The sequence below is a fragment of the Pelobates fuscus genome, chromosome 7 (genome assembly GCF_036172605.1).
Source record: "Pelobates fuscus isolate aPelFus1 chromosome 7, aPelFus1.pri, whole genome shotgun sequence".
NCBI classification, from domain to species: domain Eukaryota; kingdom Metazoa; phylum Chordata; class Amphibia; order Anura; family Pelobatidae; genus Pelobates; species Pelobates fuscus.
Window position 1 is genome coordinate 69836832 of NC_086323.1, and position 12333 is coordinate 69849164.

Here is a 12333-nt window from a genome sequence, read left to right on the forward strand (position 1 = left end):
GCTCCCTCGCGCACCGGCCAGCCTGACTGCCCGCCGGGTGTAAGCAGGGCCAGCCTCGGGGGGCCCGGAGGTGGCCGGCTTCAGGGCCCCCCAGGAGAAGAGGCTGGCCCAGTGGGTGCATACAGGGTCGCAGGGGCAGCCGGGCCCCCTGGTGGGCCGGGCCCGGTCGCAGCCGCGACCCCTGCGACCCTGGTATGTACGCCACTGGCTAGGGCTACAAGGTAATGAAGACTTCATTATTCTTATGCATGAGATAAGAGGGAAAGAAATTAAAAGCATAGCAGCCATTTAGAAAATAATAAATTAATTACATTTAAATCATGAAAAATTGTTTATTTTAGTTACATATATATAATGTTAAAAGATTTCCATAGTGTTTAACAAAGCATTCATGAATTTGCAAATGTCCAATTCCATGTATTTTTTTAACCTATTTCACAAAGATGCAGTTAGTGTTCTGTAAAATAATCAAATATTCCTTAATCCATCTGATATGATTTATATACACAATCCTCCCTCCTACTCCATCCCTCCCACCTGGATGCAGAAAAGCCCCATAGCAGTTTATATTTTAACATTTACATTCCCAATATAAAATGACAAAGTGTATAATGTACATCATTCTCTTGAGAGATATGTATAATTATATACAAATTAGTAATGTTAATTGACCTTTTAGTAACACAAATTAAAACAAAAACGACACATCAAAAGTAAATAAAAACAGCTACTAATTCACTGTGCACATTTGGTCTCATTGTGCAGAAAATCTGCTGCTTTTTACTGCCACTGAACAGTGATATTTAAATAAATCCACAAATATTAAAAACCGCAAACATTTGAACCCATTCAGAACGGATATATTTATGAATGTCTGAAAAGGACTTAAATATCCCTTTGCATCCATGAATTATATGAGACAAGTACTAGAAATATGCTCGTTTCAAGAATAACCAAAAATAGGAATTTGCCACTGGAACATCTGCCTAAAAACATTATTCTCTGTTACCCTTACCCTAGAAAAGAGATTCAAATTGAGACTTTAAGGAACACCAAAATACGGCTATTTAAAGATTACTCAGATCCGTCCAAAGGGGAAATGTTGATAACTTATTGACGACTGACAATCAACGAGGCCTTGTTTAACCCCTTAAGGACCAAACTTCTGGAATAAAAAGGGAATCATGACAGGTCACATGTCATGTGTCCTTAAGGGGTTAAGAACTAGTACTCTCAAACAAATTGAGGGTATGAACCCGAGCAGGACGCACACGCTTCCACTGGGTGATAGTTTTACTGTGTAAAAATGTAACATGATCTAGCCACTGCCTCAATCGTTTAATCTATGCAGTTTGATGATATTTTGTTACAGAACCATTAACGCCTAGATGGTCTATAGATGGACTAGTGTCGAGTAGAACTGGGGTGTTGGCTTTGCCATTCTATAATATAGATTACCAGAGAATGTTAAGAGCTACATTCTAAACACTAGAGGCCTCCACACTTGACATGTTCTACAGCCAGAATGTATTAGAGCTCTTCGGATGTCAGTAGAATAAAATCAAGCCCATAACAAGCTGGTCATCAACTGGAACCATGAATCAGAACTACAAAGATGAATATCACTGCCAATTTCATAAATCAGAACGGGTATTTATCATCTCTAAATAGTACCACTTCTTGAAAAATCTGTTTTTTAGTGGGTGGAGTGTCTTAGAGTCATCCTTGATATGAAATGAAAACAGTTTAGTGTTATCGACGGAATAAACATGAAAAAAAATAATCAAATATTTCTTAACAATACACAGCGTAATTAGCCAAAGATTATAATCATAATAAATGAAAAAGAGGCATATCATTTGTTCAAATAGGCATAAAATATTGCACAGGGCGGTCTTTTTTTATTTTATTTTTAATGTCAATGTTAAGTCTACTTCTATGACAAACTGTACATTGACATTTTCCCTCTTTAGACTGCTAAACAGAAGGTATTTATACATTTATCTAAAACCAGAAACATTCAAGGAAACAAACAAAAATTAAAAAACAAATTGCATGATAATACTGTTACAACGCTCAATCCATCACAAATCCCAGTTTAGTGTATGGCAATGGTGAAGATTTGGCAAACATGAAGGCAAGTGAAAGTATATATACATGCTGGGACAGTTGGGCACCAAAGGCCCTGCGATAATTCCGTATTGACTTGTACCAACGATCGTAAAATCCAAGGAAGTGGATTTTAATGGGAAGTCACAGTGATGATCACACAGTAGTGGAATAAGACTCTGTTCTCCTTGAAATTTGATTAGGAACCAATCCATTGGTGTCTGTAACTATGGAAAGGACATCTGTGTCACTGTCACTGCTATCTGAATCATGTGTGTCCAAAGCAACCTTTCCAGGTCTTTTGTGAAGATGAAAATGAACCTTTCCTTCTTGCAATGCTCCAGCAGCAGAGTCTTCTTCTGAAGAGTGAAAAGACTCATATTCGTCTACCATATGACTGACAATATGGATCCCGTCAAAAGTGGGTTGGTCTGGGAAGCCCCTCTGACGCTTTAGACACCTTATCTGAAAAACAAATCAAACAAAGAATATTAAAATCAGTTCAAGTAAAAAAATGAAAGAGTTTTTCTGTATTTCAATATGAATACTAATAAACAGCCACAGCATCTTGCGCACAAGGGTTAGTTATTTATATTTTAATAAAAGTTAAAGAAGGAAATTTCATCCCTAATAATTCTTCCATGAGGTTTGGAAACCAGAGTTCTCTACAAAACAAACAATAGTTGAAGCGAGTCCTGAATATCAACCAATGATCTAGGATTTAAACCAGATATTCGGCAATTCCATAAATCTAGACTAATATTGATCGTCGATAAGTGATTTAATTACCCCTGCTTTACAAAACATGAACAAATCTTGCATTACTTCGCTAACAGCCAGCAAATAACAAGAGATGGAATGTGGATTCTACAAGGGATAATGGGAGGGCACATGATAATGTAACAAAATGCAACATTAGAAATTCTTACAGGTACAGGAGTGACCAAACAATGATGTTGGTTAACATGTGTATAAGTTGAAATTTGAGTGAATGGGTTCATGTAATGGAGTATGCAAGCTTATCAACTTCACAAACACTATCTTGTTCTACAAATTGCTAAATCCTTCTCCGCTAACTACAGAACATCTGTGAATATTCCCAGGGATTTAAAGGACAAAGTATCTCTAGCAATAATCCTGGTTAATTATGAAGAGATATGTGCCACATCAAGTCCACATGCAACACTAGAATAAAATAAGACCATGGCACAGTGGATGAGGAAAAGTGAAATTCTGGACCAAAATGATGCATTGGGCTTCACCTTACCTGGAGCAGACTGTCCCGTGAAGTCAAGCATGTATGAAAACAGGTGGAATTAAAAAGGTACATCTTTCACATCATAAAGATAGCAACCAAAACATCTCATAAATGCATACAAGAAGCAATACGTCAAGTAAGAGACTGTATCATCACAACAGAAAGTTATGCAGTATTGACATGCATTTTTATCTAAATACTAAACCCAGTAATTTTGCACAGGGCACTAGCAGAAAATGAAATCCTTGCTAAAATACACCTAGTATAAAGGAGAGTGCTACCGGTATATTTGTATTATATACGTTTTTTTTTCTTGTTTTTTTTTTCTTTAAATAAAAGTACAAAAAGTCTCAAGGTACAGCCCTTGTTTCATAACTGTGTGCCACAGTATCAGTAAAGAAAAATGTAAATAGATTTCATGTATAAGTCAGTCTTTTCTATGTGCTTCTAGTCTGTTCCTGAAACCGAACATGCTTAATTCTTTAGTTGTGTTCTTTGAAAAGAATGGCACAATGTTCCTCGAATCTTGTGGCATTGAGCCATAGGAAGTGAAGTCCATGAGGATGGAGAAAAAAAATATATGATGAGGCAATTCTTACAAAATAGCCTGACAGCAAATTCCATTTTGTCTAGGTGCCTGATTTATCTTTATTGTGTCTAGTATCCTCTAGACTTCTTCCTGTGTCGGCCAAGTATCTCCTAAAGGTAAGACTGTTGTGGTGATTTGGTTTGAAACATTGGCACCCGTCTGCCCTAAATTGTTCAGACAGACAAATAATGATACGATCAGCTAGAATGATTATCAAATCACAACAGCTCTCCATATATTTGTTATTTATATACTTAAAGGAACCAATATCACTACAGCTTAATGTGGTTCTGGTGTCTATAGCCTGTTCCTGCAGGCGTTTTAATGTAAAGACTGCCTGTTCTTTTAAAGCATATAAATGTACGGCGGAACCTGCTGTGGATCTTTAATAAATAATCTCCTGCATTTTCAACAAGGTGCCATAGACCGCTTTTGATGATGATGCGACCGTTTGATGGGAAATGGAAGTAGAAACTCTGCCTTTTGCCAAAAATTGCAAGAAGTTAGCAATAAGTATATAAACAGGATTTGAGAGTCATCAATATGATTAACCTAGTCCATTTAAGGAGTGTATCTCACAGCAGTAGCCGGGTGTGATTGTGTATTTTAGCACTAAGTTTATAAACCTAGTGTATTTTTAAGGCTTTATTTTAGGAGTTTGGCAAATTGTAGGCCTGAGCACAGTTAAGCTGGCCTGCCATGTATTGCCATTTTGTGTTGAATTGCCACCTTTGGTCTTCACATCATTAATCATGGATTGATTGGCAACACAGCACCCTTTCTACATCTTTCTCAAAGAAACCCGCTATGTCAAGATTGAGATCCAACTGCCAGGTGATTATAGAGGTCCATGACTAAACAGGACTGACCACACCGAACGGAATAAAGGCCAATGACAGTTTCTTTGAATGCTTAAAAAACACATTCTGCAGTCCCATAATGGGCCATCACTGACTGTGTACTAAATGGAGCCATCCAACTAGCTAAACAAGACAGAAAATGATGTTCAAAGACCATCTGAAGCCACATGTTTACATACAGTTACTCAGGAGGGAAAAGCATATGATTTTTGGAATACACTATTGCCTAAATGATCACTGGCAACGTAAGAAGACAAGTTCTTTAATACTATCCATCAACACTCTGGGGGTTAAGCCATAGCCAAGAAAAGAAAAGAGAGAATGTCCTGCAGTAGATGTCGAATAACAAAAGTAACTGACTGATAGACTTAAAACCATTATTTTATTTGCTATTAATTAAAAACAGTAGAAAGGTAGTTCACACAGAATAAAAGTATAAAAAAACAACCATAAAATCTTATGTGATTCACCACTTAGGCAAAGATCTTGATCTGATCTAGGACCAATGCTTTGTGAGGAAACAAGCAAGGTTTTTAGCTGTGTGAATTAAATTGCTACTTAAAAAAACAAAACTTTTTAAAAATAAATAAAAATAAAATAAGGGTTTCAGGCTGATCAGCATGTTTCTGTTATTGTAATACAGGATATTTCACACTGTATTTAAACAATTTTATTAACAAAACGGTGCTTTAAGCAGCTTCTTAAAAGAATGTGCAAACTCTGGTTGCTAGAAAACCACGACGATGTGAACACCATCTAATCGTATCATAGGTTCCTTTGACTGACCACAACTGCTCAAAGACAGTCCCAGCCATCTGATGCTTGAGAAACTGACATGAGCAAAACTAGGGAGGTCCAAAAAAAGAAAAAAGAAGACCATGGCGGTTCTCTGCAAATCAATCTACTCCTTCCCGGCAGTAACTTAAAGATATGTGATATGCAGAGACAGACGATTCTGTGGCCTGAAGCTTATAACTGTGTACATCAGATTTAAGTGTAGAGATAAGAGAATTCAAGTGTAATTGAGTTTAACATCTGCTGGTCACAAAACAACAACAAAACAAAACAAAAAAAAACCTGCATACTTTCCAATTCATCACTAAGACCTAAAATAAATTGATTAAATGGAATGATGAGGACCACCATCGCAACCATAGGAAGCTGCAGTAGAACTGGTGAATACGTTCCTGTTTTGTAAATTTTTAATGAAGAATATAAGTAAACTAGTGACTGGTAGAATAACCATCGGCTGCAAAATACTGTGAGCACAGAGATCTTCTTAATCAATATCTTCCCAAATATGCATATCCAGCAACTGGCTAGGTGGGTCCCTAAAGGGATTCTGGTAGGAATGATTGTTTGATGGCCTCTGCGGTACAGCTGTTCTCTGTGAGGCAGGAGATCAGAGGATTTGGCAAAATTCAGTATCTCATTCAGCCATCCGATTAGTTCTGGACACATTCTATATTCTTGTGTATATTTGTGTTTAATAATTTCTACTATATTAAAATGAGTAGAAAACGATAAAGGACTAAAGTCAACCAGGCCACTTTATCTTAATGAAGTGGCATGGGCGTTGAAGTCCTGTAGATTTAACACTGCAATCTAAAGCATTGCAGTTCTGTAGACACCGTAATGTTTACATTGCAGGGCTAACTCACCTCATATAAAACTTTCATAGTGGTAACCACTAGGGGCACTTCCTGCTGCAATGACAAAGAAAAGCTCCATAGGAAAGCAATCACCACACATGTGGTAGATAATGCTCCTCTGTGAAAAGTATTGGAATGGACTGACTCCATAGGAGGCCATGGCTCCTCCATGAGGCAGATGGCAGAGAGGTAACCAGCACTGAGGGAGTTGCCAAGTCAAGTCAAGTAAAAAGGCTTTTAAAATAATTTTATGCTGAACTGGAGAAGGGCTGTCTAAATAGGGACATGAACACTAAAGCGTTATGAATACAGGCTCGTTTATTTAAGATAATATGTACCCGATGTGTATTCTGCACCCACGAACATATCTTGCCGCCTTTCATTTTACCTTATAAAGCAGGAGGTCTCTACTTCCTGAAATCATTATTTCACCCCTAATGATTTGACACTTCTTTTGACAACTCAAATCCTGCAGCATTTTCTATAGAGCCTCCTTTGTATTTCACTTCTTAATATGCTATATACACTAGAAAATCTGAAAACAGTGACCAACTTGACAATCTGCCCTTTGGTTAGTTTCCACTCGGGTATCAAGGTATTTTTTGTTCACTTGTGCAATTACAGAGAGAACCTTAGTCTGTTGCTTTGTACACTAATGCCACCCAGAAGGGCGCCCCAGATCCAAAATGCTAGCAGGCTCCCTCTGCAAAAGATATATATCAACCCCAGATAATGGTCTGCCTTCGGAACTTGTCATTGTGGTGTAGGTATGATACCGCTAGATACAGTGAGGATAAGGTCCAAGTCTGGATTACCCTTAGGGAGACCCTAAGCAAATACAGTGAAGCAAAACCAAACACAAATCTATACACCATACTTTCATCTGTACATAGTTACTGATCTTTGTATTGCACTCTGAATATTACAGCAAAGGTAAAAAAAGGTATTGTAATAGTGAGCACCAAGGAATTACCTTTAACCCTTTAAGGACACATGACATGTGTGACATGTCATGACTCCCTTTTATTCCAGAAGTTTTGTCCTTAAAGGACCACTCTAGGCACCCAGACCACTTCAGCTTAATGAGGTGGTCTGGGTGCCAGGTCCTTCTAGGGTTAACCCATTTTTTCATAAACATAGCAGTTTCAGAGAAACTGCTATGTTTGTGAATGGGTTAAGCCTTCCCCCTATGTCCTCTAGTGGCTGTCTCATTGACAGCCGCTAGAGGCGCTTGCGTGCTTCTCACTGTGATTTTCACAGTGAGAGCACGCCAGCGTCCATAGGAAAGCATTGAGAATGCTTTCCTATGTGACCAGCTGAATGCGCGCGCAGCTCTTGCCGCGCGTGCGCATTCAGCCGACGGGGAGGAGAAGAGGCGGATCGGAGGCGGAGAGCAGGAGGAGATCTCTCCGCCCAGCGCTGGAAAAAGGTAAGTTTTTACCCCTTTCCCCTTTCCAGAGCCGGGTGGGAGTGGGTCCCTGAGGGTGGGGGCACCCTCAGGGCACTCTAGTGCCAGGAAAACGAGTATGTTTTCCTGGCACTAGAGTGGTCCTTTAAGGGGTAATGAAAGTAAAAAAACAAAAACAAAAAACAGTACATTTTACTGAATCTTTATTAAAGGAACACTATAGGGCCAGGAACATAAACTTATATTTCAGACCCTATCGTATTAAACTATTTAGATGGCTGCTACCCCATCCCCCCAATTTAGTTTACTCACCTTTATTCTGGAGCTGGGTCCGACCCCGATCCGCCTCCTTGGCTGACATCAGAATTGATCATCTCAGCCAAGGATATGGGCTGGGGGCGGAACCAAACACAGTCCTGGCCAATCAGCTTCTCCTCATAGAGATTAGTTAAGTCAATGCATCTCTATGGGGAAAGTTAAGTGTCTCAATGCAGAGTGGGCAGCACCTCTAGTTGCCATCTGACACTGTAGGTGTCCCTAGGTAGCAATGTAAACACTGTCTCTTCTCTGAAAAGGCAGTGTTTACAGCAAACAATCTGCACGGACTGACTATACTCACCAGAACAACTACATTAAGCTGTAGCTGTTCTGAAGACTATAGTGTCCCTTAAAGTAGACTCATCGTACAATTGTGAAAGGGGTGAGGGGAGTTGGAAGAGCAAGTGTATAGTTTATGGGCTTTACGCAATTAGTATTAAATATTAGTTTCTAGCGATTTGCAACCTACTAGTATAGACTGCAATGACCCTAAAGAAAAAAGGATGCTAATAGCCCCATTAGTGTAAATAATAACTACTCAACTTAATTTAAAAGATCCTTGTTATTACGGAACTCTGTAACTAAGTAACACCCGCTCCTTTACCACAGGATAACAGTAGATCAAGCTGTTATATCACTGTCGGGCTAATGTTTACGTAGATGCTGAATTGGCTGCTACCAAGAAAAAACTAAAATGAGGCAAAGCTGCCGTCCATGCTCATTTCACCAAGAGAATTGGCAACATCGTGTTGAACATAGTGTCATTGGATATGCAACAAATTGTTACAGCTAGGTACATGTTAGGTGATTTGGCTCCTGATAACAGAGTAACCTGCAGATCCTAAATTGTGCAGTTTGCTGGACACTAAAATCTGATGGTGTTATGGTACACAATCCTCTTGTCGTAGGATTTAAGTAACACTAAAGCCTTGAGGATCTGAAGAACTCCCAGTCACCTCATCCTTCGATATCAGTGAGCAAGGGATTACAATATCAGGAGAAGCAAGGTATACTCATGCTCCTAAAAATATGTGCCTAAACACAGTACCACAGCCCCTGAGTGAGAACTCTACAGGCACTTACTCATTACCGGTGGGACCCAACAGCTAAGCCTCCTAACATTAAAAACAACAAAAATGGCCAACGTGTGTTTCGCTGCTCAGAGGCACCTTCGTTGGGGACCATAAAGCATTGCCTTGAGAGTTATTGTCCCCATATTTATGATTTGTGTGGTTTTCTAAGACCCTTGTGAGACAAATGCAACAAAATCTAACTTGTGACCACTTCAACCTAACCATTAAAAAGCAGCATTATTTCTCAGAATACGCCTTGCTCACTGAGCTGTGAAAATAAAGCAGAACATCAAGTCTATTTTTGTATGTACGTTTGCTATAGAGTGGTGAAGTCAACAAGCGAGGAGTGTCCCACAAACAGATTGTACTTCAAACAGCCTGATAAGAGGTGTTGACTTTACACCAGACTTGTGAATCTAGTGAACAAGAAAGCTGATTAAAGGGGAACTACCATTCAAAGGAGTGAAATATATCTATAAATACAATGATGCTGTGATTCTGTAGTTTCCAGCTATAATCTAATGACTAAAATTCGGAAACAAAAACACGTTTTATTGGCCTCCATAAATCCTAAACTACTCAATACAGTTATGGTAACGTACAGACTTCCCTTTGATTTGGGCAAGTGGAGCTCCAGCCCTCAGCCACGTTTTGTGGGGCCATGGATGTGGCATCGGTGACTGAGTGGCTCTCACACAGACATCCTGGGGGCTGAGTGCACTTAGGACATCTTTCCAATAGTTAATCAAGCAAGACTCCCACACCTGCAGGCCTTAAAGTACATGTATCAGTAGAAGCAGGAGCCCGGATGTGATGTCATATCCTAGCGCCCACAACCTGGTTATTGTACAGCTCTTAAACTCACCAACACTGGACACCCAGAGCCTTTGCTCTCCTGGTCTCCGGATTGAATAAATAAGCAGGAAGAGGGATATACTGCATGTTTGTATGTGGTCTACTATATGTATTGGTATGAGTCCATGTTCATTTGTGTATGCATGTTAGTGTGTATGTACGATTATGTGTCTACATGTTTGTGTGTGAGGATACTGCTAATAAGCATGGGGTGTGTGGCAAGTATGTAAATGGACAACTCTCTGCGTAGATAATTAAAGGGTTTAGTAAGTACGTCAGGCCCTACAAATAGTAATAGAGACGTTGGTAACTTACAAAAGTTACAGTACCCATTGACTCGACTACACCCATTCACCCTGGGGATAACACTAGATGGACCCCACTCTTCATTTGTTCTCCCCTACTTAATCCATTTTCATTTAGCCTGACTTAAACTCACTTGCCTAACGTATACATTTTTGCAAGCCCAGCCAACACACGAGACATCTTTCTTGCCAACTCTTATGTTCAAACACCTACGGTACATGACAGTGACTGAATAGTGATGCCAATGGGCCTGGACTTCCACATAACTGATTTATTTTATGTTTACTTTGCCTTTTAAAAAACAATAGTGCAGTATGCATGACCTTATATGCTAACTAACTATGTCGTGGAATATATCTGTACAAACCACTACAATTTGTGTACTCCCAACTGCACTGTCAAAAATAAAGAATTGGGAAAAAAAAAAAGTTACAGTAAGCCTAAAACATTATTCAAAAATAAAGAGAGCAAATTGCCAGCAACGCTATGTTATACTGCACGACTCTCAATCTGCAGGGTTAACTCTGGAACAGCAGCTAGCTGATGTCTCTGTTCAACCAATGGATCCTTACCTTTTTAAACAGCATTTCTTCAGCTTGCCAACATGAGGCAACCTAGTTCGATGTAGAATCACGTTTCACTCAAGGTGGAACTTTGCTTCAATAAGGTGTTAACACATTTTACAAGTAAAAAATCAAAAATCGAATAAAAAGAAATAAAACAATTAGATTGTGAGGAAGGCTGAACTTGATGGACCCAAGTCTCTTTTCAGCTATGTAACTATGTAATCTTCGGGGACTGATTAAACCAAGCATAATAAAGCCATGGATGGGCACATGTATGGTTCTCAACAAATATGAAAAAGCTGACAAGTATAAAAGTAATGTGTGTGTGTGTGTATATATACACACATAAGTAATTACATCATCACGTAGGCAAAAGTAGTGAATGCTAATTGTACCATTCCTAATTAAAAATGATGATAACATGGGGGCCGGAGCCTAACTGCCGAGCCGGGAGGACGCAACTCGCCAGAGCTTCGGCAAAAGAGTGACCAAACTGGGGTATATGCCGCTCGAACCGAGCCCATCCACAACCAGGCCACTCAACAGAGGCTGGAGGGACACCCGGCGAACATTTTGCACCGCAACAAAGGTGTCATCTCCGACACCTACCACATGTGCGCAGACGGGAGGCGGCCGACCCCGCTGCTCAGGTACCTGAAGGCTTAAAGGCTGGTGTAGACACCACCAGAGACCACCCCCCCCCCCCCCACGCCGGCAAGGGTAATTGCTGGCACCCTTAACAATTCACAGCAACTATGGGGCGCAAACACAAGAGACAGATGCAGATAGAAAGGCAAGCGCTACAGGATATAAGGCTATCCTTTGAGATGGCACCCCTGCCATCACCCGCAAGGGCGGCGCCGGCACACGACCATTATAGTGAGCAAGAGGCCTCAGATGACTCCCCTGAAGAGGGGGAATCAAGTAACTCTCCTCACCCAGCTGATGTATACCTACAAGCTGACTCAGACGAAGATTCATACCCCATCCACAAAGGGAGACATTAAAAAGTTATTAGCAGACCTAAGAGAAGTGTGGAAGTCAGACCTCCAAGAAACACAAGCTGACATAAAGGCCCTGCAGCATAAATTGTCAGCGGCTGAGGTCAGAGAACAGGCTTGAGACACTCAACTCAAGACAACTACACAACAGGTGGAGAGTCTCGCCTCACAGGTCAAGCAACTACACAAAATGGTGACCACACTGGAGTCCCGGCACCGGCGACGAAATGTACGCCTGAGAGGCATACCTGAACAGGTATATGTGGTGGGGGGACATGCTGTCATATGTCCAAAAGCTGATTACCTCAATGGGAGTTCAAAAGGCTACAGACACCCCA

General features: G+C 40.2%; 1 protein-coding gene across 4 annotated transcripts in view; it reads right to left on the reverse strand.

Annotated features, from left to right (window-relative positions):
• Positions 1 to 312: 312 nt before the first annotated feature.
• Positions 313 to 12333, reverse strand: part of EVI5 (ecotropic viral integration site 5) — a 134819-nt gene continuing 122798 nt past the window's right edge. For all 4 annotated transcript variants that reach the window (XM_063428396.1, XM_063428397.1, XM_063428395.1 and 1 more), the window contains one exon: positions 313 to 2574. In XM_063428396.1, the coding sequence (XP_063284466.1) occupies positions 2266 to 2574 (309 nt within the window). In that variant the 3' untranslated portion in view covers positions 313 to 2265. The remainder of the gene's footprint in view (positions 2575 to 12333) is intronic.